Raw genomic sequence first — 26,467 nt, forward strand, 5'->3', positions numbered from 1 at the left:
TGTGGTGTCTGGGCGCTGCTTGGTGTCACAGAACAGAGCACAGTTTGTTTGAAACGCCGTATTTTAGCAAATAACGACCAACATGTGTGTTCAGGGTCGAACAGCCGGAACCTAACTTTATTCTCAGCGTGTTTGAACGAGTTTAAAAGACAAAGCTCGTACTGGAGAAACATAGTTTGCGTCTCGGCCCGCTCCTGGTGAGTGAATGTAAGTTTTCAGACGTTTACGCTTTGAACTCTTTGTTTTTGGTGAAAGGTATTAAGTATTACTTTAGCATAGAGCAGTACCAGAGTAGCTTGTTATTGCTGTCTGTAGGTTGCTGTTTAATACTTGACTATTAAATAAAGTAAGTATTTGAACTTCAGTAGATGTACTGGGGGAGAGAGGACCACTCTTGTTTTTAGCAACTAGCTAAGAAAACCGTTCCATCATAATGTTGGCCGTTTATGTCACAAATTGACCCTATACTAGTAAAATCTGTCTCGTGCAACTTCTTAAATCTCACTCTTAACTGGTTTTCATGGTCAGATCTGCGTAACCGTTATTACTGTATTACCTCCTAAATTCAAAATTGCAGATAACCTGAAATAAAATGTCTTTATAATAGGAAATATGGCGGAGAGTTTTTACAAGCTGGAGGATGAAGCCTTCCCCAGCTTCCTCGGCAGGTCTCTGGACAGCAGCAGCGGCCGGGCCACTCTCGGTAACGTTACTCTGGGTTCAGGTCCGGGGCTGCCCGTGGCTGCCTCCACGGTGGCTAAAATTAGACCCAGCTCCGACAGCAGGTGGGGCAAGATGAGACCTCCTACACATTTTCCTCAGCTTTATTAGATTGATCCTATTGTTAGTGACATTGGACAGGAAAACTCTGCTCTGCTCTACCAAGGCTGGAAATATACTGTTTTGTAAAAACTTTGCAATGTGATTATTTTCCAGAAGAGATCACGAGCAGGCTTCATATCTGGAGGGCAGAGAACAACAACTAGGAAAGACCCAGTCATCTGTTGGAGAACATCCCAGGTATTCCCTTGGATTCAAAGATGACTTGTGAGTATTTACGTTATTTAACAGCAGGTTTTTGTTCTCTGATATCCATTTAAAGTCTCTTAATAACTTAAGCTTGCACCCATCATGGTGTGTCCAGATTGGGGATGATTGGCAGCTTTGCCTTGTTTTTTTGTAACAGGAATAAGTCGTTCTGTGATAATAACCCTTAAAGTTATTTTAATTGATGATGTTTGCCCATTGCAAAAATGGGTAGTATAAATTAGATTTTTACAACATGTTTGAATACTGGTGGTTCCAGGAAAGCATTAATAAATTTGGTTATATTTAAAAATATGCTTGAGTCAAGGTCTAGTGTACAATTTATTTATACTAGCTGTTATGAAGTACCCTATTTAGATAACTTGGAAGTTTTATTCATACGGTAGTTTTTTTTTTTTTTTTTGGAGGGGCTCTGACTGCATGTAGGGAATAATTTATAGGCAAAAAGATAGGGATGATTTTTTAACAAATTTTAGTTACGTTTATTGTCATCACAATAAATACCTAAAAAGTGGCCATCTATCCATCCATTGTCTATCCTCACGTATCTGTGCAGGGCGAAGGCAGGCTGGTGTGTATCTCTGTAAATATTGACTGACAGATTTTTGTTGTCAACTTCATTGATTATGTCGCAGCAGTTCTAGATCGTACCTGGAGTGACACGTTCGAACCATCTGCCTCATATTTTGTAGGTCACCCCATGTTCTGAAAACAGCTCTGACCCGTCATGTCGTGGACGTGTGGTAGCACAGTGCTTCCAGCATGGCATAGACAAATTGATCTTTTCTTGGCTGCTAAAAGGGATACACCATTATGCAGTATCTTTTTTTTTTCCAAGTTTTATTTTTTCCATTGTGCCCCCAAGCCACACCATAGGTGACAATCAATGCCTGCCTTTATGGACATTGTATTTGAATTAGAGAAAAGGAGAAAACAAACACCAGAATCTGAAAATAATTTTATCCTGTATTTATTTATTTATTATGGTTTATTATGTAGCTAGATGTCTTTGTTGTCCCATAAAGGGAAATTTGTTTCCACAGGTTGACATGTCAAGTTGGAAATCCACACCATACATATAAACACTGAACACAATAACAGTCACAGGACAAGTGCACAACAAACGACTAAATAAATCAATGAGGCAGCTTGTTTGAAACAAAACTTCTTTTAAAAGGGGGCCCTTCTATATCTAAGTGTCCGATATCTGCGTCCAGAGGGCAGGAGCTGAAAGAGGTTATGGAGCAGGTCCTCAGTGTCTGAAACTTGATTTGGTGAGACGGGGCCGTTGCTCTGGCATTGAGGTCTGTGATGTTTGGTGTGGGGGAACAGATTATTTTTGATGCGATGTGAGTCAGAAGTTTATTTCTGTTTATTTCTATTTGTGACAGACAGCATGGTGTAAAAACAGGTAGAACAGTACAGCAGAATGGACTGAATAATACTCTGGTACAATAGCACCAGAAAATGAGAGGCAACATGAAGGACACTGAGCGTACGAAGGACATGAAATGTGGTTTGTGCTGAAATTGGGTGTGGTGAAAATCATTTCCTCTGTTTGGTCAGGGTTAATGTGGAGATAATTGTCTTTACACCACTGTGTGCATGACTGCGCTCTGATAGTCAATAACAGATTGTGAAGTATTGAGAAGAGCCAGAATTGCAGTTTGGTCTGAGTGTGTATTAAAAGTGGTGTTTGGAGAGCAAATACAGCCGTTGGTGTTCAGCGTGTAGAGGATAGGACTAAGGACACAACCTTGAGGAGCCCCAGTGTTGATAATCATGGTTTCAGATATGTTGGCGCCTATCCTTACTGCCTGTGGTCTGCTGCTCGGAAAGTTATGGATCAGGTGGATAACGTTGGAAGAAGTATTTAGCTTCTGTAGTTTGTGTATCATCAGGTACCATTGAATTGTGTTGAATGGAGAACACAAATCTACAAAAAGAACTGCTGCAAAGTTACCAGGTGTGTCCAGATGCTGAAGGAAAGCATGGAGGAGACGTACTACAGCATCCTCTGTACCTCGCTTAGCCTTGTAAGCAAACAGATTTTTGTCCAGCTGTGGATCGACAGTTGGAAAGATGGCACGTAAAATCAGTTTTTCGTAACATTTTCTACCTGTTGGTGTTAGTGCTACAGATCTGTAGTGATTTGGTTTTGAAGGGCGTAGTTTCTTTGGCAGAGGGTTGAAAAGTTTATTGTACAGTAATTTATAGTTCACTACACCTGTGATCAGCTACTAGAGTCATGCCTGTGGATCTTTAGAAATTTCTTTCCATATGTATACAATACTTCTAAGTTGTGTGTCTAAGGTGAAGCTAGCGCTAATATTATTTTGACAGCAAGGAAAGGCAAACAAGCCATGTTGGTAATTTTGGCCTGTATCACTAAAGATGGTTTTGCTTGGCCAAATATTCTTATTCTTGTACTTGTGCTTATTTTTCACCTTTGATTGTGTCACAGGGATAATGCAGATGACTTCATTGCAGCCCACCGCCTGTCAGACGTGCTTGTTAAGATCAGTCTGGATGAGACTGCTTCCAGAAACCAAGGCTCTGTGCTTGGCCTTCCTCCCACTCAGGCCGGTTCAGCGTATGGTCGGCCCACAGAGCTAGGAACAGGTGAGATCCAGGCTTAGTGCCGTATTGAACCTGTTTCTCGTCTATATGTCATCGGCCTTTTTCAACGTTTTGAACCGAATGTTTTTAAAATGTATTTTTGTTTATAGGATCTCACAGTATGCACACGTAAATCTTTGTTGGTTTTTATCCAAACAAGACTTTGATTTGAGAAAAGAAAAAAACAAAGCAAAATAAAGCTGCGCTTTAAATGGAATTGCATGAATATTCTTGAATGTGGCTAATTTTCATCGCTGGACACACATTGCTGAAATTGGTGCTGTCTCTGCAAATGGTAACGTTTTGGTGAATATTGAAGACAGGATGTAATTTGCCTTATGAATGGACCTGAGTTATGTTTCCTTTTAACAGATCTTTCAACTGGCCTTCTGACAATTTCCCAGTTGGACCAAAAGAATGACAAAAAGGTACCAGCTCTATTTAAGCTCAGTCTCTGATGACTCTGATCATCTGTGTGATTGTTGTAATATTTGCTTAAGTACAGGAAGACAATAATTTCTCAATGACATTTTTAGAATAAATGTATAATTTTGTTTAATTGAACCAGTATCCTTCTGTTTGAATTTGCATCAGGAGCTTTACTTTGATTTTGACTGCTAACAATGTCTCATGTTTTATTCCTCCATACGTGCTCAGGCTTTAGCTGCTACCCCTGAGGAGGACCTTTTGCAAACCGATATACTTGACAGTGGCAGTAACTCCAGCTTCCTGGCCAATGAAGAGCTCATGTGTGCAGACAACATGAATAGTGATGTCACAGGTATTTTCTACTATCTTAACTTTAGTCTTTCCATATACAGACTTCCTTCTAGGTTTGGATACATTTTAGGAAAAAAAAAAACTTAATTACGAAAAAAGGCCTGAGTTCCTATACTTTTGTTGTTCTTCAATTATCTAAAAGTTAAAGAGCTATATTTCTGCAGAACTCTCATTTAATTGATCGATGTCTGGATCGTGTCTTTTAGTTTTTGACAGAAGAACCACAAAGATCCAAACATTTTAAATGACTAAAAAGGCCATTTCACTGTGCTCCTAGCCTTTTATATGGAGGTAGATCAGGTTTTAAACTAGACCTCAATTCCTTGGAAATGGGATTGGATCATTAGATTGACTACTTGGTTATGTTCATGCATTAAAAAAGCATATCGGTCATTTAATAAAATACATTATTTTGATCCGTCTCAAATCCATCTGTCTGATTGGTAAATGTTCCTTGCCAGGGAGCCTAAATTCCAAACTGCATGATTAAAAGGAGAAGAATTTTGGTCCCAGACCCTCAAATTTAACTTTTCACTTGTTAATTGAATGATTATGTTGTATCTAGTTCCTAAAAAGAATAGAAAAAACGTATTACTAAGCGCATTAAAATATTTCAATGATTAATTAAATGAAGAAAGAAGACACAAACAAACCTAAAATCCAACTATCCATCCATCATCTATACCTGCTCATCTCGGCTGGCGACACACTCTGAACAGGTCGCCAGTCCGTTACAGGACAGCACAGAGGCTCCGAGGACACCCATCCAGACACGCTCACTCCTAATAGCAATGCAGAGACCCATTAACAGTCATGGTTTTGGGCTGTGGGAGGAAGTCAGAGAAGCCACGAAAACACAGGGAGAATATGCAGGTCCAAAACTGCAGAAAGAGCCCGGGCTGGGATTTAAACCCGCTCTCCCTGTCTCCATCTCTGCATTAGCTCTCTCTCTCAAACGCAGTAATTTATTTATCCTCAGAAACTTACTTTTTAACTTAGCAGAAAAACATTAACTTTAAAGAACAATAATTCAGCATATTTTCACATGCATTTAAATTTGACAGAAGCTTTTAAACATTTTATCATAACAACTACATAGTCCATAAATATAGCATTTATTTTTTACAAGTCTGTGGAAAAGGAGCTTATTTAGTGCAGTGTCACCTGCAGGGTTTTTGCTGTCTTGGTCAGAATAGTGAAATGTTGTTATTGATGTATGAACACGCATGTTGAAGGTCGGTTTCTGTGCGTTTCTTAATGCTGGAGACTTAGTCTAACTTTTACAAAAAAAACGAGTTTATCACAAACTGTGTTTTAAAGAGTTGGTATTTAATGTAAAGTAGTTCTGTCCTGATTTTACATGTCTTAGATTATTAAAAACAGCATAAGAGTCCACTAACACAGCACTGAATCAGACACCAACTTCGACTTTTTTTGGTCTTATTTGTAGGAGAGGGAGATTTTTTTCCCGTGTGTTTAGAGAAGTATTGTAAATGCTTGGAAATTAATGGGATTTTGAAATGGAACATATGTAAGAATTTATTTTTTATGTGTTTTCTACTTTATCATTCCTGTTTTGATGCGGCAGAAGAAACACCGAGTTTTCTTTATATGTGAATGTGCTTGGCCACCAGATGATGACATAGATTTGAACAACCTGCCGGATGATGAACTAGAGGTGTACTTCAACAAACTGGTCCCTCCTGCAATGCAGAGAGGCAGAGTGGAGGGGCAGGAGATTCCTGTAGCAGTAAGACTCTTACTCCTTTTTATTTTTCATTTGATCTTTGCCTACTTTGAGCACGTTCCTTTAATTAGAAGCTAAAATTGAGCCGTGATATTAATAATTTTACTCTGTAATATATTTTTGCTCATGCACAGGGAGTGGGGGGTGTTGCTGGTTACCTGTCTGATGCGAGTTCTGAAGAGGCACCGCAGCAAAGATACCAGTTCCTCCATCACTATGATCAGGTCAGGTTTTTTTCATTACTGCCTTTATTTTGTGTGTGAAATTCATCTTGTAGTGTTTTGAAATCATGGTTTACTTTATCAGGTTAGCTACAAAATGATCATGTTGTGAAATTTGGTTTGTTTGAAACTTGCCTTGGTAGAATTTAGATTTCCTTCTGTTTTTGTGACACATTTTTACTCCAGGAGGACTTCCGGATGCCTGATGTACGTCTTGCTGCTACAGGTATGGACTCTTGTCCAGCCAGTGATGAAGACACTGAGGATGAGCTGGAGACGGCCAGAAGGAACAGTAATGTCACCAGGACACAGCTGTTGCCAAGCACGTCTAGACATCTGGTCAGAAGACATAAAATGTCTCTTCTCACAAGTTAAGCCAGTTTGCTAGGATCTATGACAAGCTTTGGTTAAATGGGAAAGATTTATATCTTCTCTCTCATCTTGTAGTGATATAAAACACATGAATGCTGAGCTGTGAGGTTAAATCAACCAGTTGAGTCCTTGGAAAACTCCTAGAAAATTAGCAGAATTGTGAAAGTGTTGGCCACAGAAACATCAGTTTTACAGCAGCCAGTGTTCTTTCTTTGGGGATCCACATGTTTGCACAGGTTGGAGAAAGTAACCATCCAAGTTTCAGGCCAGGCTTAGAAGGGGGCAGTTCGGATGATGATACTTCTTCTGGTCATGGCGGTCCATCACTGCTTCCTGGAATCGGACACAGACGATCAGCTGAAGGACAGGTCATTAGCTCTCCTGTTGCAGGTACAACGTTAACTTTTCATGTTTTGTCTGAAAGCTTCATTCAGTTATAATTATTTTCTTTTTTGTTCCTTTTAAAAAGGTCACTACTTGTATTTATTTGTGCATCTCATTAAATTAGAATATCATCAAAAAATTTTTTTATTTCAGCCGTTCATTTAAAAGAAGCAAAACTAGAGAATAGCTTAATCACATTTGTGTATTTGCAGTGTTTCTCTGTTGATTTTGATGAGTGCTGCTTATGGTTAATGAAAGCGCAAAATTAGTTTAAGATTACATAAAACCAGTGAACATAAAAGTCACAAAAGTACCTTGCTGAAGACGCTGGCTGCCCAGATTGCTGTATGAAAGCATATTATTGGAAAGTTGAGTGGAAGGAAAGGGTGTACTAGCAACATGTGTACCTGCAGCATTGAGGGGATTGATAAACAAACCTCATTAGCGAGTTTGGGGGAGATTCACAAGGCGTTTACTGCAGCTAATGTCGGTGCTTCAAGAGATGCCACACAGAGTCATCTAGGGCATACAAGGACTACAGGTTTCAAATGCCAATCATCAGTTTTAAGTCACTCCTGAACGAGAGACACAATCAGAAGTTTCTCACCCGGGCTAAGGACAGAAGTGTCTGGGTTGTTGCTCAATGGTTCAAAGTCCTCTTTTCAGATGAAAGTCAGTTTTGCATTTCATTTGGAAATCAAAACCCCACAGTGGAGGGGATCCAGGTTGATTGAGGTCCAGTGTGAATTCTCCACAGGCGGTGATGTTTTAAGGAGCCATCTGCTGGTTTTAACTAGCCTTATGGCCATGCTAATTTCATTTTCCAGCAGGACGTTATCCACACTACCCACACTGCCAAGGTACCAGTACCTGCTTTAATGACCAGGGTGACACTGTGTTTAAATTGGCCAGCTAACCCGCCTGACCTAAACCCCATTCAAGATCGACTGAGTATTTTCTAAAGGAAGATGGGAGAAACCCAGCAATGCAGAGGAGATGAAGGATGCTACCATAATAACCTGGGCTGATTGTCTCCACGCCATGCTGCATTGATGCAGTAATTTATGTAAAAGCCCCGACAAAGTATTGAGTTTATAATTCCATACAGGACATGGAAATACTTTTCAGTAACCAGTATTTCCTTTTCTGTTATTCTTAAGGTAATAGTCCAAATAATTTAGAAAATAAATTGTGGGTTATCATTAGCTGTAAGCAATAGCAATCCAGACTGTAGTTTAAATGCTTGCAGTATATCATTGAATGAGGCTATGTAATATTTTTTATTGGTGACATTTATTTACAGTAATCAGACAGCGAATCAGAAGGGGGTCGGGGGTTGTTACATACAGCAAAGGTCTTAAGGTCAGGAATCGAACCCACACCTGAATATTTTCACGTTTTCTATTTAATTACCAAGTCTTGATATTCTTTCTTTATATGGAGCTGTAATCTGGTTTGTCAAGTATGATGAAGTTGTAAGCCACTTGTAGCCAGCATGTTGTTCTTTTGTCATCCAGCACATGAAATTATCAGCCTGATCTGTGTGTAACCTCCAGTCTGTGTCGTATCCATGTGTAACAACAGGGGATGGAGGTGGAGGAGATGGGAGCAGCGGCAGTGAGGAAAGTGGGAATGATGGGGGAGTTGCAACCATCCCTGTTCCAGTCAACAGTGCCCTGACTATGTATGATGCCCTGCGTGGTCTGGGAATTGTTGGTAGCAGTCGTCTCAGTGAGGATGAGACTGCTGGTTTCAGCAGGCTCCAAGAACATGTGAGGAATAGTCTTCCCAGATTTGCAGAGGTAGGACATCCAGTTGTAGAGAAGAAAACTATTTTACAGCTTCAAGAAGACGTGAGATTTAAACCCAAGACTTAATCTCCTTGTTACTTGCTTTGGTAAGATTTTTAACAGCTTATTGGCAATTATACTACACCTCTTTATGTCCACACTATTGATTGTTTAACAAAACGGTCTGTTTTCGTTTCTTAGAGTAATCAAATTCCTCTTCGTTCTCTTTTTTTAAATATTTGTTATGCAGCCCTAGTGGCCTTTACTATGTAATGTTTTGAAAGTAGGTAGACAGGAAATTGCGGGGAGGGGGGGTTAGACATGCAGCACAGGTCGCCGTGGCCAAGATTTGAACCAAGGGACAGCCACGTCGCGGACTGTGCTCTACCGCTGCCCCTCTGAGTAATCCAATTCTGAGAATAACAAACAGGGGGTGGTTTGATTGTGAACTTGGTTTTGAAAGTATGAAATTATCTGTAGTCATAAATAATTTGTTGCCATGCAGCCATTTTTGTTGATGGGGCTTTAAACATTCACTGCTACTCCTTTTGTTCTAAGAAGTTACCTGACTTCGTTAATTATAAGATTTCCATGCTTACATTTCTTTTCAGTCTGACTTTTTACTCTAGCGTTTTTGGCTGATCATATAATTTAAGTCATTTTAAAGATTTTACCGGCTGCTGTTAAAATCACAGACTTTTATTGTATTGGTTTGTTTTGACTGATTTAAAGTTTATTTTCTCCTTGTGGGTTTGTGCATAAAATTCACAACGGAGATATTGTTTTTTTTTAGTTCATTTAGTAATGAATGTGAGAATATTAATTTCATTATTTTTGTTTGTCCTCTAAAAGCACAACTGCACATGTTCTGTATTGGCATTGGTATGCAGGTTATTAGATGGACATGAATTTGTGTGACAGCTTTGTTGGTGGGGAAAAAACTCACATTAAGTGTTGAATTTGCATGACAGTGGAAATGCATCATCAGGTTAATTTGCTTTGGAAATCGTACATTTTTTCAGAAAGTAAAACTCATTAAACTAGTTTATATTTATATTTTACAGCATATAGATGCTGTCGGTGTATCCATTTACAATTCTCTTTTTGCTGATCAATGCCCTTCGGAATATCCCGTTTCTCTGTTGCATCCTACAGATGGGTGACCGTGTCGGCCCTGTAGGAACAGGTGAGGCCAGCTCCTTCGCAGTGACATCAGGGGCGTCTCAGAGGCTTTCTGTCAACTGCAGCAGGATGTTGGACAGACAGGAGGCACTGGTAAGTGCACTTACTTTACTTCTGTAATGTAACTTCAAATGGCAAGCTTTAGTGCATATTGCCCAGGCTGTATGGTGTTTTGAAAGCTTTAAACATTATTGGCTGACCTGCTTGATTGCTTTTTATTTTATTTTTTTACCATTGAAACTTATTAACAAAACAGCATAAAATAGAGCTTTGTGACACTAATTAAATAGTATTGCCACAAGGTTACAGTGTTGCAAAGTTTGAGGCTTGGCCCCGCCCCTCATGCATGAAAACTGATAACTTTTTGTAATCCCCCATGCCTTCAGGGCATACTGATCACGTATGAAAAACGTCCAAACATTACCCAAAAATGACGATTTCCTGTTGATTTTACCACCAAATAACTTTTTTCATGATTTGGAGGAAATTTCAAATCTCTTTCAATTCCATAAAAATATATATGCATTTTCTTCAAGGGACAATTTTGGGCAAAGTTTGGTGAGTTTTTGAATAGGTTAAGACCTTCAAAATGCCAATTCATTTGCGAGGAGAATAATAATAAACATTCACTGTTCAGGCCTAATGACAAACAAAATTTAGTTAATGAAAGGGAGTGGGGCGGGATGCACCATAAAATGTCAGTTTTTGGGTGCATCTCAGTGAATACAAAATATAAAGATTTACTTCAGTAATTCAATTCTAACAGTCAAACTCATAGATCCATTACACACAGATGGTTATATGTCAAGTGTTTTATTTTTTTTACTGGTCTTTCATGCTGCATTTTACTGAACAGATTAATATTGCAATGATGATTTGTTTTTAAAGCATGGGGGCATCCGGAGACCCGTGTAATAATAATAAGAGTAACAAAAACACTGAAATGTATCACCTTGTGTGTTATAGATCTGAATAATAAGTCTATAATTAACTATTTGAACTGAATTATTAAAATGTCACTTTTTGTTGACGGTCGCATTTCTAGACGATTCAACCAACATGAGAGCCACGAGGACACACTTGTTTTGATTGTCGGCGCAAACACAAACAACATTTAAGCTGCAAGTCCAAAAATGGGTGGAATTCAATCATCGCTGTCCTCACTGACCAAGCTAGCAATTCTCAACAGCTAAAATGTTTTCAATGCATTCTGTTGGTGGTTGTGTCTTGCGGTGACAAACACTCTGGTGGTGCAAGACATGCACTCCTGGTCAAAATATTAAGTTAAAATTATTATTATTAAGTTAAAAAGAAATGCAAAATTTGCACTATAAGGTTCTAATTAGAGCTTCACAATCCTAAAAGAAGAAATGGGAGTAAGCAACCAAACATTTTGGGCAGCTAGTTGTTTCAGAAGTTTAAGACTGCAGCCGTTAAAAGCCAGAAATTTGGATCTCATATGAAGTATTCATACTGTCAGGACCTCCTGATGGCAAAGGCTAGAAAAGGTCGCTGTCTTTGAACGTGGTAGGATTGTTGAGCTGCGTAAGCTCAACAATCCTACCACTGCGTCATCGCTGCTGAGGTTGGCACTAGTGGCACTAAAAGGAGATCCAACCTGAGATGTTTTCTACACCATCATGATTTCGGGTGCTTTTTCCTTCAATGAAACAATGAAGCTTGAGGTTGTGCAGTAGCGTCAAACAGCAGCTGGCTATGTGGAGATGCAGCAGCAGGCATCGTCTGTGTGGTAATGACTGGGTTCCTCAACGGGACAATGCTGCAGTTCCTAATGCCCGTCTGACACAGGACTTGTTCCAGGAGAATAACGTCTCTCTTTTGGACCATCCTGTGTGTCCTCTGATCTAAGTCCAGCTGAGAACATTTGGGGATGGATGGCAAGGAGGGTTTACAAAAATGGACATCAGTTCCAGGCAGTGGATGCCCTTGAAGCCATCTTCAACACTTGGAGCAATGTTCCCACTAGCTTCCTGGAATCACTTACATCCGCATGCCTGGACGACTGAAGTGATCAACAAGAATGGTGGAGCCACTGAGTACTTAGTCCTTTTTGACACTTTGATTTCTGTTTTGAGAGGGTTCTTTAGTTTTTTGTAGCTGTGGTCTTACAGCTGATGAACGGCCTATTTCAGTTACATTTTTGTTTTTAATACATTGCCTGCTCAAAAAGTTCCTCTTGCTCCCATTTCTTCTTTTAGCCTTGTAGACCCTTCATATAATCGAAAAGAGCAAAAAGCTAATTCTTGCAAATTTTTTAACTAGTCTGATTTGGATCAGGAGCGTATTCTTAGGGAAGATGTCTGAAGACAAATTCAAGTGCTGTAAAAAATCTCTTTGGGTTTACTTGGATTACTTCAATTTTTAGGTTTTAGTTTTCAGATTTCAAAATATTAGTTGAGATTCTCCATGGGTGTGCTTTGTGAGGAAACTTACAAATCTAAATACTTGCTCAGCAAAAGCTGCCTATGACATGCAGCCTCCTTCATTGAAACATTGACCTATGCTTATGGTGCACTCTGAAAGTCATGTTGGGTTGGTTTTGTTTTGAATGCCAGGACGCCATGGAGAGCACAGATTCTGGTCCCACAACTGAGCCTCTCCTGGATTCTGTCTACTTGAGGAGACCTCAGGATTCAACTAACTTGACCATCTCTGTTCTTCACGGCACCCATGGGAGTTTCCATCTCTCCAAGGTTCCGTATCTTACAGTGAAATGGGTCTAAGTCAGTAGTTTGACTAATGTACCTAGAGATGTAATGATCAGTATTTAGTAGCTGAACTCTGGTCTATGATTTTTAGGAAAGTTTGCCCCGCTTATATTTATTTTAACCAATTTTAATTTTGCTTTAAAATTACAATATATGAAGGTATAAGAACAGCATAGGGTATTTGTTTTCTAGCCTTCCTACCATGATCGTTCATTCTTTACGTTATTAGTAGGGTCTACATCATGCTGCTGTGGGAGAGTACTGTCGCTACAAACAGTGTTTTACTATTTTAAAATGAAGTCACTGGTTAAAGGTGGAGATTTTAAACTAGCTTATATTTGTGGTCAGTGTGGGTAGCATTAAAAAAGCGGCTGTCTTCGTTCTTTGTAGAATGTAGATCCTTACCATAACTTCCATAACACTGTAAACATTTCCAAATCTAGGACAGAAATGGGTTGAAAGTGCAAAAGCATAAACCAGGGCAACATTGCTGAACTGTGTCTTCCTGTTATCTGTTAAAAGTCTTGCTCTCTTGCAGCCTAAATGAACCATAGAGATGTCTCAATGTGTTGGAAATATACTGTTTCTATTAATATATCTCTGTGCTTTAACTTGTTGTATAAACACCCTACTGGTACTGAAAGTGGCTAACTTAGAGTCTTCTGTGCTCAGCCATGATGTCTGCATCAGTGTTGCTACCACAACCTGCAAGCTCTTCATATGGTGCATATTGTTAGCCTCATAACATATCTACATCATATTTGCCAAATTATGACTTTGGCAATTATGCAATGAGGCTAACGATATGCAGATTGGAAAAAGATAGACTTTTTGAGTTGAGGACCTATTGAACCACAATTAGTCTGATTCTGCTCACTGGTCAACTTCTGACTGCATCTCTTTTTAAATTCACACTGTCAGTGTTAGTCCCAAGTGATGGTGATACAAGTTGAAACATTTATATCCCTAGAAAATACTACTGTAAGTGTTAAAAGGTGTTTTAGATCTGTAGTGATTCCAGGATGGATTCCTTGCTGTATACATGTACAAAAAAACTGCAACACATTTTAACATAAAACGTTATTGGTTATGCAGTCTTATGAATTTTGCTGTCAAACCATTCTGTAGGTGCTGAACACTAACCAAGATGCTCATGATGATGATGAGGCAGTAGATGAGCCTGATGGGGCCAGGCACTCATTAGGCCCCAGAGGAGGACCCTGTGGTGATGTGACAGCTGCTGAAGCTTCAGATGGTGCCAGTGAAGATGACAACCCTCTCTCAACTTCCCTGGAAGCAAAGTATTTCTCCCAGAGCTTCAACCAGGATCAAGAGGACTCAGATGAAGGATGGAACAACTGCCCAGACAACATGGGGCTGGAGTTTCAGCAAGGTGGACTCCTGTTTCACTTAAATGCTGACATCAACTGTAATCCTATAATTGACAGTGTATTCATAGTATCTGTCTGTTTGATTCGGTAACTAGATACTTATAATATATGCTTGTAAAATATTAAAAGCAATACTTTTCTCTCCAGGAGCCAATGCCGGTCATGGTGTCGTTTACCAGAATGAAGAAGGGAAGTGGGTCACAGACCTGGCTTATTATTCCAACTTTGAGAAGGAGGTTGATGGGAAAGAGTCCGAGAATAATGGCCAGTTGCAGAATGAGGACTTTGTACCTGCCAGTATGTACAAGCTCACAACTTTTTTGTAATACAAATATAGAATTGATGCACTGTTGAATACATGGGATATACTTTATTACTTCTAACTTTCAGGTGATGCTATGCAGAAAATATTAAAGGATCAAGAGGAGTTTGAGAAAGAGCACCAGTTCATGCAGGTAAACCACAATAGTTGTTCTCCTTTTTATATGATTAAAGTTTTGGCTGAGTCCAATTTTTATTATGATGGTTGTTATCTTTTCATATGTTAAAACTGTTCCATAAACAACAGAAACCAGGAACCCTCACGGTTAGGGTACAGCTCTGCCCCCTGGAGTATTCTTTTTCTGAGTATTTCGGTTCACACAGGAGGAGCAGATTGAACCAGCACCAGGCGGCAACAGCACCTTACAGAGTGACTCTTCTTGGAAGATTCCACCCAGCAGCCACGTCCTAATGAGAGCTTCGCAGGTCTCCTCAGAGATCAGGGAGGGAGATGAAAGCTACCTGCGACTGTCTTTAGGACAGTTCTTTGGGCAGCGCTCTGAAGCCCTGGGCTGTTTGGGCATTGCTGATGGAGATGATGTAAAACGGGTTAGTAAATACTGTTTTTCAGTAAATGAAGAGACAAGTTTATTCTTCTTGTGGTATTTGACACTAGATGTCTTAACTTGGTTTAGGCACACAGTTTACATCATAAAAATGAGAATAGAGTGAATTATGTCTATCCTTTATGTCTTGTATTTTTGATTGTTTTGGGTTACAGTTAATGAAAAGCCAAAATTCAGTGTCTCAGAAACAATTACAAACTTGTGAAAAAGAAAATTTTCCAAACTCATGGTCTCACACACTAATCAGCTAATTAATTTAAAATGCCTGCAGATGTTTCCTGAGCCTCTAAATGGTCTCAGTCTGGGTCAGTAGGCTACACTAATGTGGAGAAGACTGCTGACTGGAGAGAGAACCGCCAAGAGACAGTTATTAACACCCTCCACAAGGCGAGTTAGCCAGAAAAGGTCATTGCTAAAGAAGCTGATTGTTCAGAGTGCAGTGTCCAAAGATATTCATAGAAAGTTAAGTGGTAGAAAAAGGTGCACCAACAGCAAGAATAACTGCAGCCTTGACCTGATTGTCAACCAATATCCATTCAAGAATTTGAGGCTGGAGTCTGCTCCTCTTGTCAAGCCATTCCTGCCCCAGAGGCTGGACTGTTGCTTAGGGTGAAATTAAGCTGGCATTTCATTTAAGAGTCAGGTCTTAGGGTCTGGAAGAAACCACATGGCTTGAAGTCCAGTGTGAAGTTTACACAGTCAGTGATGTTTGTGGTGCCATGTCATCTGCATTTGTTGATGGTCCACTTGGTTCCTGAAACCCACAGTGAACTCATCCATCAGCCAGGAAACGTTAGAGCATGTCATGCTCCGTTCTGCTGACCAGCTTTATGGGGATGTTGATTTCATTGTCCTGCAGGATTTGGTACAGACCCAAAAATCCAAAGGTACCAAAAACTAGTTGTTACTGTTCTTGATCGATCAGCAAACTGGCCTGACCTGAACCTCATAGAGAATCTATGAACTGTTGTCAAGAGGAAGATGAACGACATCAGATGCAGCAATGGAGATGACCCAACGGCCGCTATCAAAGCAACGTGGGCTTCCATTACACCTCAGCAGAACCACAGGCTGATCACCTCTATGCCATGCAGCATTGACGCAGTAATTCATGGAAAATGAAACCCAACAAAGTATTGAGTGCATAGAAATGAACAGACTTTTCAGAAGCTTGACATTTGTTTAAAATAGCTTTTTTTTTATTGATCTGATGTAATATTCAAATTGTTCTAAGACACTGAATTAGATGTTTCATTATCTGTAAGCCATCATCAAAATTACAAAAATAAATCTGAAATATTTCATTCTGTTATGAATCTATATTGTGAGTTTAACTTTCTGAAAAGAGTGACTAGAAATATTAACCTTTTTCACAATGTTCTATTTTTTTAGATGATGGTTATCATGACATAATATTCTGCAGCTGTAGTTTGTTTTGTAACATTGTCAGATGAAGGCGGTGTGTAGTTTCAGGTTTTGGTGTATTTATTGGGCCTTTCATTATATTTGTAATTGAAAGCGTACTCTGTTTATCTAGCCATCCTTTGGTTACATCATCACTTCTCCAGAAAAGAGGGAACCTTTCCCACTTATCCAACCATCAGAATTCTCATTTGGAGAAAACTCTCCTCCCAATGCCACCATAGACCTTGGTGAAGCAGACAAAACACTGAAGCCAGGTGTGTTTGGAAACATCCCACAGCACACTTAGTTACTGTTTGACTTTTTAATAATTTTTCTGTTAATTGTATTCATTTTGTGTGTGTGTGTGCGGACTAACCAGCTGACTGATTATCTCCAAGCAGGAGATTTGGACAAAACTGTTAATACTCCAGGTGAAAGGTTGTCACCCAAAGGGGATACTGATCCAGAACCTTGTAAAACCCAGGTACATGAAACTCCTGGAAAAAAAGCATTCTCATTTAGAACCTACAGAAAATGCTGATCTTTATGGGTTGACACTTGTTTCAGGACCATATGGGAGCTGTCTTGTCTGAACCCACTCTGGCCTCAAGACCTGAGTCAAACATGGCTAACCAAAGTGGTTTGTCTCCAGACAACAACAGCAGTCAGCTGATGCTCAGCATCAGCACAATTGCTTCGGCTATCGCTAATGCATCCGTCAGCACGGACCCCTCACAGCTGGCTGCTATGATTGTAGATCTGTCCAAGAGGAACAAGGCAAGGAACCGGCCAGAGTTCGTCGCCAAACACCAACAGGGACCCAGCACAGCTCAGCATGTAAGACTGATCTATTTGTAGACTTTCAGGCGGTCATTTCAGTCTCGGAGCTAAAACATAAATAAATCTCAATAAATTAGATTATTATCGAAAACTTGATTTATTTCAATTATGCTGTTCAAAATAATGAAACTTATATTTTATAAATTCCCAAAATATTATGTAGTACCAACTGCAGACAGTTGATGACAACCTTTGCAAGGTCATTGCTACAGAAGCTGGCTGTTCAGTGTGTTGGACCTAAGCATGGTCATGGAAATGCTCATGTTGAGTGGTGGAGAAAAAGTGTGGTAGAAAAAGGTGCACAATTAACAGGCATACCCATGGCCTTAAGAGAATTGTGGAGCAAAGCCTATTTAGGAGTTTGAGAGAAATTCACAAGATGTGGCCTGAAATTGGGGCTTCAAGAGCCACTTCAGGACTAAGGCTGTAATTGTCCTATTCCTTTTTTTATGCGTCCCTGAACCAGAGACGTCAGAAGCGTCCTACCAGGACCAGGTAGAAGTCAAGGACTGGACTGGTCCAAAGTCCCCTTTTCAGGACTGCCATCAATCCAGGTCTCAGAGTCTGGAGGAAGAGTAGAGCAGCACAAAGTCCAAGTTGCTTGAGGTCCAGTGTGAAGTTTCCACATTCAGTGACTGTTTGGGAGCCATGTCAACTGCTGGTGTTGGTCCACTGGGTTTTATCAAGTCCACAGTCAGTGCAGCCATTGTGCTCCCTTCTGCTGACAAGCTTTACATATACAGGTCCTTCTCAAAATATTAACATATTGTGATAAAGTTCATTATTTTCCATAATGTAATGATGAAAATTTAACATTCATATATTTTAGATTCATTGCACACTAACTGAAATATTTCAGGTCTTTTATTGTCTTAATATGGATGATTTTGGCATACAGCTCATGAAAACCCAAAATTCCTATCTCACAAAATTAGCATATTTCATCCGACCAATAAAAGAAAAGTGTTTTTAATACAAAAAACATCAACCTTCAAATAATCATGTACAGTTATGCACTCAATACTTGGTCGGAAATCCTTTTGCAGAAATGACTGCTTCAATGCGGCGTGGCATGGAGGCAATCAGCCTGTGGCACTGCTGAGGTCTTATGGAGGCCCAGGATGCTTCGATAGCGGCCTTTAGCTCATCCAGAGTGTTGGGTCTTGAGTCTCTCAACGTTCTCTTCACAATATCCCACAGATTCTCTATGGGGTTCAGGTCAGGAGAGTTGGCAGGCCAATTGAGCACAGTGATACCATGGTCAGTAAACCATTTACCAGTGGTTTTGGCACTGTGAGCAGGTGCCAGGTCGTGCTGAAAAATGAAATCTTCATCTCCATAAAGTTTTTCAGCAGATGGAAGCATGAAGTGCTCCAAAATCTCCTGATAGCTAGCTGCATTGACCCTGCCCTTGATAAAACACAGTGGACCAACACCAGCAGCTGACACGGCACCCCAGACCATCACTGACTGTGGGTACTTGACACTGGACTTCTGACATTTTGGCATTTCCTTCTCCCCAGTCTTCCTCCAGACTCTGGCACCTTGATTTCCGAATGAAATGCAGAATTTGCTTTCATCCGAAAAAAGTACTTTGGACCACTGAGCAACAGTCCAGTGCTGCTTCTCTGTAGCCCAGGTCTGGGGAATGCGGCACCTGTAGCCCATTTCCTGCATACGCCTGTGCACGGTGGCTCTGGATGTTTCTACTCCAGACTCAGTCCACTGCTTCCGCAGGTCCCCCAAGGTCTGGAATCGGCCCTTCTCCACAATCTTCCTCAGGGTCCGGTCACCTCTTCTCGTTGTGCAGCGTTTTCTGCCACACTTTTTCCTTCCCACAGACTTCCCATTGAGGTGCCTTGATACAGCACTCTGGGAACAGCCTATTCGTTCAGAAATTTCTTTCTGTGTCTTACCCTCTTGCTTGAGGGTGTCAATAGTGGCCTTCTGGACAGCAGTCAGGTCGGCAGTCTTACCCATGATTGGGGTTTTGAGTGATGAACCAGGCTGGGAGTTTTAAAGGCCTCAGGAATCTTTTGCAGGTGTTTAGAGTTAACTCGTTGATTCAGATGATTAGGTTCATAGCTCGTTTAGAGACCCTTTTAATGATATGCTAATTTTGTGAGATAGGAATTTTGGGTTTTCATGAGCTGTATGCCAAAATCATCCGTATTAAGACAATAAAAGACCTGAAATATTTCAGTTAGTGTGCAATGAATCTAAAATATATGAATGTTAAATTTTCATCATGACATTATGGAAAATAATGAACTTTATCACAATATGCTAATATTTTGAGAAGGTCCTGTATGTTGATGTCATTTTCCATCAAGACTTGGCACTGCCCACACTACCAAAAGTATCAATACCTAAATTAATGACCCCAGTATTGCTGCGCTTGATTGAGTAGCAAACTGACCTGACCTGACCTAAACCCCACTGAGAACCCAATGGAGAATGTTCAAGAGACAGATGAACACAGAGGCAACCATGTTAGATGAGCTACAGGCCGCTATCACCTGTACTTCCTTCACGCCTCAGCAGAGCCACAGGCTGATCACCTCTAAGCCACACAGCACCGAAGCAGCAATTCATGCAGAAGGACCTCTGACCAAGCGTTGAGTGTGTGTAATATACAGTACATGATGTGCTTTTCAGCCAGCTGGTAATAATGTAATAAGAAATACAATTTTCAATCTTTTGTCAATGAAAACCTGAAATTCAGTTTAACTGTAAGCTTTAGGCAGCAAAAGTACAATTTACAATGCATCACTCTGGTTGTAATGAATCTAAAAGCATATACAAGTTTAACTTTTAGAGCAGAATTTGTGATATAAATTAACTTTCTGATGATATCCTAATGTATTGAGACATGTCTGTATTTGTATTTGAGATGCAAGGATCTGGACTAATAAAACCAGACACACATGAGTTCTGTTATATGATTGTTTCCTAAGTGGTTTTCCTAAAATTAAATAAAAGATGAAGTTTTTTGTTTTTCCTTCTTTCTAGTTCCTATCTCAGCCAGAGCAGAGCACAATCCCAGACATTCTGCAGAGGAGCATCTGTGTTGGAGAGATTAGTGCATTTGACATAGAAAAGTACTTGAAGACCAACATGTCAAGCACCAGCCACTCATCTGAGGAACACACAACCTTTGACTTGAGCAGTTGGGCTGAGGGTCTGAGCAGCTCTCAGAAGAACCCTCAGGCAGAATATCCCACAAAACAAGACGGTGTGACTCCAGAGATCTCTTTAAGCACAAAAACCGAGAAAGACAATAGAAGAAATATGACTCTTGCAAATACAAGCTCTGCTGCAGTACAGCTTTCTAATGATGAACCTAAAAGCATCCCCATTCCTTGTTCTTGTGCATCTCTCGGCCCTACCAGGCGGACCGTCGACTCGGGGCAGTATTCCCATCTCAGTTGTTCTGCAAATAAACTGACACCTAATGAGGAAACTACTGCCTCTTCCTCCCAGGCTTCTAACTCTGCAGCCAGAAACTCAACAGAAACTGTTGTCAAGTTGGAAGAAAGAAACACTAAAACAAACACAAGGTCTTTAGAAGCCTTTTGTAAGAATGATAAAAACTTACCCGGAACCTCCCAAAGCTGGAAGAAATCCCAGTCAGGCTTGCCTGTTCTCAAAGCTTCATCATCCCCGACCCAGAGGTTGAGAAATGTAGGTCAGGAGCTGCAGGACAGGTCCAGGGATTCTTCAGAGAAGAACGTACCAGGAAATATAACTGTAACTCCTCTACCTCAAAGCTCTGAGAAGCAGGCTGAGATCTCTGGCCTGAATGCTCAGCCTTCACGAGATCCTCTATTTGGTGAGTAATACCTAGAAGTATACTTTTGCTGATGCAAGTGATGAAATATCATAAATCTTTATGATTCTGGCTGATCCCTCCCACCCTGGTCACAGACTCTTTGAAACTCTCCCCTCTAGCAGGAGGCTGCGGTCCATCCAGACCAAAACCTCACGCCACAAGAACAGTTTTTTCCCATCTGCCACCAGCCTTGTTAACAAAGCCCGGAAACCACACTGACACTCTCCCTTTCCCCCTCTTTTTTTTTTGCTGACAAGACACCTGTAACCTGTAACTCTATGCGTTACATTAACGCTCAGCTTGGACTCCTGCTTTACTTGCACAATGATCACCAGCACTGTTGTACCGCTCTGGCATCCTATACTGCTCTACATTTACTCTCACTCACTTAAAACTGTGCACATATATTTATATTATATTGTAGATATGTTTATACTGTTTAATTTGTATTGTATTGCACCGACTACGCCAAAACAAATTCCTTGTATGTCCAAAAAAAGTACTTGGCAATAAAGCTTTTCTGATTCTGATTATAAGATTCAACCTTTTGTTTGAAAGACATGCTGAGAAATGTTCCTGAGCCTTGTGGGGAGGAGACTCACTGCAACTTCAGACCATCCACCTCCCCTCTGACCCACTCCTCTCCAAGTCAGACTTCAATTCCCACTGCAGATGGGTACTGTATCAAACATGTTTAGTGTCTATCATCCAAAAGCAATAAATATGACTTTTCTATGCTTTTGACTGATCCAAATGTTGGTCTTCCCAGTTTGCGTTCACCCTCTTCATCCAACGGCAGGCTGGCAGACAGGCATCCAGGTCCTGACTTCTCACCTGAGTCTACCTGTTCCAGTCCCAGTCTCAGCAGGCTCACATACATCTCAATAAATGATGGAACTGTTGTACCTACACCTGAGCGACGAAAGGTACAGCAGGGTGAAGATATACTGGTAGCTTTAGGAAGTGGTCCACTGTTTTTAAATGGACCATTGAGAAGTTATGGTCCAGACTGATGATACATGAATACATAAATTAAATTTTTTTTGCTTCTCTTAATTCTTTAAAGGTTTCCTGATAAAAGTATATTTGTTGATTTATTGTTCACAGAGGGAATCTATGGGACTGAGCACCACCATCATCAGATTCAGTCCTACCCCACCTGTGGAACCAGATCTACAGTCTAACTTGAACACTGTTAGCCTACCCAAAGGTCTTGATGATGTGAAGCCTCGTCATTCTAAAAGTCTGGACCCTCTACCAGCACCCCAGTGTAAAAGTCCTGAGGTCCCATACAGCGACCCCGCTCTGAGCTGCACCCGCAGCCAGAGTGAATGTAACTACCCTGGACCTGGAGACATTTTACCTGGATTTACAGGCCACAAGAACCTTTCTGAGTCCGATACAAGGAAGTTGGCTAAAGTGGACTCAGGCTATAGCAGCAATCTAAACATCCAGCAAACTATCAGCTCTGCGGCTCCCCCGGGATCCCAGCAGTGGGGAGCTGTCCCCTCCATGTCATCATCACTGTATGCTGGTGGCCTTGGCTTGCCTCCTCCTTACTCAGCAGAGGGGCTTCATTATGTCCACATCCCAGGTTTAAAGCCTCAGTGTCGAGGCATGGTGGATCTCCCCCACAAAGGAGACATTCAGTCCCTCCTCACAAGACGCACCCTCGTTAGCTCACAGTTACCTCTGCAGTATTTGGGACCTGAAGCTCCATTGCATTCTGGGGCTTTTCATTTAGGACCATCCGGAAACCGTCTTTACAGCGTATCGTCTGCAGGCATGTCTGTTTTTCTGTGTATCCCAAATACATGAACTGTAATTTAGATGTTTCTTTTCTATTATTGATTTGAAAACAACTTGTTGGAAGCCATGTTGGTCAAGCATTTCCACTGTGCAGTTTTCAGAACATTAATCATTACATACCAACCAGAGTATTCTATAACTTTCTAGACAATCTTTAACAACTGGCCCATTCTTCCCACTTCAGGTCCTCTTGGGATTCCAGGAACTGCTGGGCCCCATAATCTCCCTATACCGAATCAGAGTCACCATGAAATGGGAATAATGGGGAAGCCATATAGTCAGTATGGTGGAGAGTCTATGGTGACCAGTGGTCTGGAGGAACTGAGAGGTAGCAGTAGTAGGCATGGTGGTGTTCATATGATTGTTTTATACATTGGACAGTCTTGCAATCTGCTGTTATTGACAAAATGTTTAAAATGTTTGGTTAAATAACTTATAGTTACAGTGCGGACATATTGGGTAATAATGACAAGTCGCCAGTCCATCGCCCTGCGATGGACTGGCGACTTGTCCAGGGTGTACCCTGCCTCTCGCCCATAGACTGCTGGAGATAGGCACCAGCTCCCCCGCGACCCACTATGGAATAAGCGGTAGAAAATGACTGACTGACATGTTAACTTTTGGTCATTGCAGAAAACTGCCGCTATCCGTTAACTCTCTCCTCCTGTCATCCTCAGGCCAAGTTGTGGTACCTGAGGAGCTTCGGTTCCCTCATGCCTGCTGTGTCGGCATCGCCTCCCAGACCTCCCTCAGCCTCTTCAACCCGTCTGAGAGATGGCAGCAAGTTTCCATCACTGTGGCCAGTCTGGCCATTGATGGAGAGCAGGTCTGTTTAAGGTCGTGTGTCAAGAACATGCAGTTAAAACTGGAAGGTTATATACTGTGTTAAAACACGTTACATTTTATTTCTTCACCATTTCACATTACATTGGATTAAGATGCTTCAGTTTTAGGTCTTTTGGGATTACCAAACTTTATTCTATTTGCTAAACGCTATGAATCATGGGAATTCTTCTTATTGCTGCCTTAAGTGTCAGACGTTTACATCCATTTACTTGTTTGGTAGACTTGCCTTTAAACTGTATGACTTTGGTGAAATTATTTGGATGTTTTTCTTCGTGCTTCTCAACAGTTTACTAGTATTTTGGACCAATTCTTCTGACAGAACTAGGTAGTATATGTTTACACTAGTATAGTTAGGATTCCTTGCACGCGCGCAGTTGTTCAGCTCCCACCACTCATTTTAAAAGGGAATGAGATCAGGGCTTTGTGATGGCCCTGCCAAAGCATTTGTCCGTTTTGAAGACCTAATTTTGCCTAAGCTTTAACGTCCCTATTGAAGTCCTGAGAAGTTTCAGTATTTGCGGTTAATTGTTACCCTCATGATGCCAGCAGTTTTGGGAAGTGCACCTGTCCATTCAGCAGCAAAACATGCCCACAACATGATGCTGCCACCCTCGTACTTCATAGTTGTCAATAGGGTTTTCAGGGTTGCAAAACACCCCACATTTTCCTTCAAATGTAACAATGGTCATTATAGCCAAACACTTTTATTTTAGTTTCCTCAGACCATCTCTAGAAATGAAGCTCTTTGTCGTTGCATGCATTTACAAACTGTAATAAAGCTTTTTATTGTGCTATTGGAGTAATGGCCTCCTCTTTGCTGAGTGGGTTTTCTTTAGATTATTTTCCCCCCATGATGACACGAGGAAGTGATGCTTGACGTTTGCCTGAAAATACACCCTCAAGTGTGCTTCCAGTTAAGTCAAATGTTATTATTTACTTCTGACCTCATGCCTTGGGCTTTCCCCAGACTCTTTAAAGGCATGGTAATGTTGGTACATGAAAACGTCTGACTTTGAAGGAAGCGATGCATTCTCTTGCTCATTATTCTGGCATTTGGCAAACAAATACCCTTGTTAATCCTAACGGAGCTAAAACAGATGAGGTTTGTTTAGATTTAATGTCAGTGATACAAGTTGGTTTGTACGTGTCTAAACATCTGGTTTCGTCTGTTTGATTTGAGGGGTACCACTTACATTTTGTGCAAATAGCCAGAGTTTGGTGTAGGGGGTTTATTGCTAATTTCTCATTGGACCCATAAACCCATACAACTACAATACAAATATCAGTAGAATCGGTGAATGATATACAAAACAATCCTTTAGTATTACTCTGTTAGTCCCTCAATGGGGAATTGTTTTTAGATTCATTTTTCACTGACTTATGTTTTTGTTTTGTTTTTTCTTCTTTACTATGCCAATCCCTGCAGGTGGACAGCTTGCCTTACCAATGGTTGATAGTGAAAAACAAGACAATTATTGGCCCCAAAAGTACAGAGGAGCAGAAAGTGTTGTTTGTTCCTCCGCAGCCTGGAGTCTACCAGTGTGTCCTCAGTGTTTGCTCTTGGCCTGCCTCAGCTGAGACAGAGCTGGCTGCCAGAGCCGGTATCTTTGCCAAAAGGGTGGTGCTTATTGCAGTGGCAGAGAACCCAGCATTAGAGGTGAGCATGTGTCCAAAAAACAGTTATTAACATGAAGTCACGTCTATTAACTGTACTAACTGACCCATGTAACAGACCTGGAGACAGCCAGGTTATGTGTGATTTTTATTTTAGACAACATCATTAAATATCCGTTTCTGGATTGATAGATTGAAGCAAGCAAATCTGGCAGTTTGGATTTTGGAGACCTACCAGGAGGGGCCGCTAAATCTCTACCTCTGAGACTGCTCAACAGAACCCACGCTACAGTACCTATTTGCCTGGTGATCTGTGCTGTGAGTTCAGACAGACATATAGTGATTTATTACCCCAGTGTTGCTGTGTGGCTTCCCCATGTTAAATTGAAGGGTTAAACTTTTTTTATGTAGAGCTGAGTCTGAGCACAACACTGCTTTTTTAAAAGCCTAGAAATCACATCTTTAGACTCCTCAACCTGTACTGAGGTTTTCCTTCTTCTTTACATACTTCCTCCAGAATGCCAAAGCATGGCGATGCTTCAGCTTCTCCAAGGACCCTGTTGGCATGACACCTGAGGCTACACAGCAGGCTGGACACATGGCCTCAATGCCCGCTCCCTCAGTGATGAATCATGTGATGCATGCCAGCTATGGAGAGGTTAGTATTGTGTAAAAGTTCTAAGGGCATGATCTGTTATTTAAATGATGTCAGAATGTCCATTTGTTTGGTTTATAGTGGTCCAGTAGCCAATGTTTTTTTTTTTTTTAACCATGCTGCTTCCAGCTCAGCGTGATGCATTTAACTGTTTCTCTCAGAATCCAGAAAGCTTCATGGTCTGGGTCCACTTCAACGCTCCCCAGAATTTCATCACCTCTTCAGGTAGATTTCTTACTTGCTGTTTAGGGATTAAGTGAATTATATTTGAAAACATCTGGTTCTACATTCTGGATATAATGTGATTCAAATTTATTA

General features: G+C 40.8%; 1 protein-coding gene across 3 annotated transcripts in view; it reads left to right on the top strand.

Moving 5' to 3' along the window:
- cep192 (centrosomal protein 192) overlaps positions 1-26,467 on the top strand; it is a 44,190-nt gene continuing 17,723 nt past the window's right edge. For 2 of the 3 annotated variants that reach the window (XR_007037643.1, XM_047360959.1), the window contains exons 1-30: positions 1-207; positions 608-785; positions 937-1,047; positions 3,512-3,669; positions 4,039-4,094; positions 4,324-4,447; positions 6,081-6,196; positions 6,328-6,417; positions 6,601-6,753; positions 7,023-7,176; positions 8,755-8,972; positions 10,116-10,235; positions 12,719-12,856; positions 14,000-14,264; positions 14,410-14,559; positions 14,653-14,717; positions 14,908-15,132; positions 16,687-16,828; positions 16,955-17,037; positions 17,121-17,390; positions 20,406-21,225; positions 21,784-21,901; positions 21,995-22,151; positions 22,333-23,008; positions 23,219-23,362; positions 23,712-23,860; positions 25,307-25,537; positions 25,687-25,812; positions 26,012-26,152; positions 26,311-26,374. Coding sequence is in view for 2 of the 3 variants with exons in the window: in XM_047360959.1 (XP_047216915.1) it covers positions 613-785; positions 937-1,047; positions 3,512-3,669; positions 4,039-4,094; positions 4,324-4,447; positions 6,081-6,196; positions 6,328-6,417; positions 6,601-6,753; positions 7,023-7,176; positions 8,755-8,972; positions 10,116-10,235; positions 12,719-12,856; positions 14,000-14,264; positions 14,410-14,559; positions 14,653-14,717; positions 14,908-15,132; positions 16,687-16,828; positions 16,955-17,037; positions 17,121-17,390; positions 20,406-21,225; positions 21,784-21,901; positions 21,995-22,151; positions 22,333-23,008; positions 23,219-23,362; positions 23,712-23,860; positions 25,307-25,537; positions 25,687-25,812; positions 26,012-26,152; positions 26,311-26,374 (5,437 nt within the window). In the remaining variant the exon portion in view is untranslated. The remainder of the gene's footprint in view (positions 208-607; positions 786-936; positions 1,048-3,511; positions 3,670-4,038; positions 4,095-4,323; positions 4,448-6,080; positions 6,197-6,327; positions 6,418-6,600; positions 6,754-7,022; positions 7,177-8,754; positions 8,973-10,115; positions 10,236-12,718; positions 12,857-13,999; positions 14,265-14,409; positions 14,560-14,652; positions 14,718-14,907; positions 15,133-16,686; positions 16,829-16,954; positions 17,038-17,120; positions 17,391-20,405; positions 21,226-21,783; positions 21,902-21,994; positions 22,152-22,332; positions 23,009-23,218; positions 23,363-23,711; positions 23,861-25,306; positions 25,538-25,686; positions 25,813-26,011; positions 26,153-26,310; positions 26,375-26,467) is intronic. The other variant, XM_047360961.1, reaches the window with a different exon arrangement.

This window comes from Girardinichthys multiradiatus, chromosome 3, assembly GCF_021462225.1.
Source record: "Girardinichthys multiradiatus isolate DD_20200921_A chromosome 3, DD_fGirMul_XY1, whole genome shotgun sequence".
NCBI lineage: Eukaryota > Metazoa > Chordata > Actinopteri > Cyprinodontiformes > Goodeidae > Girardinichthys > Girardinichthys multiradiatus.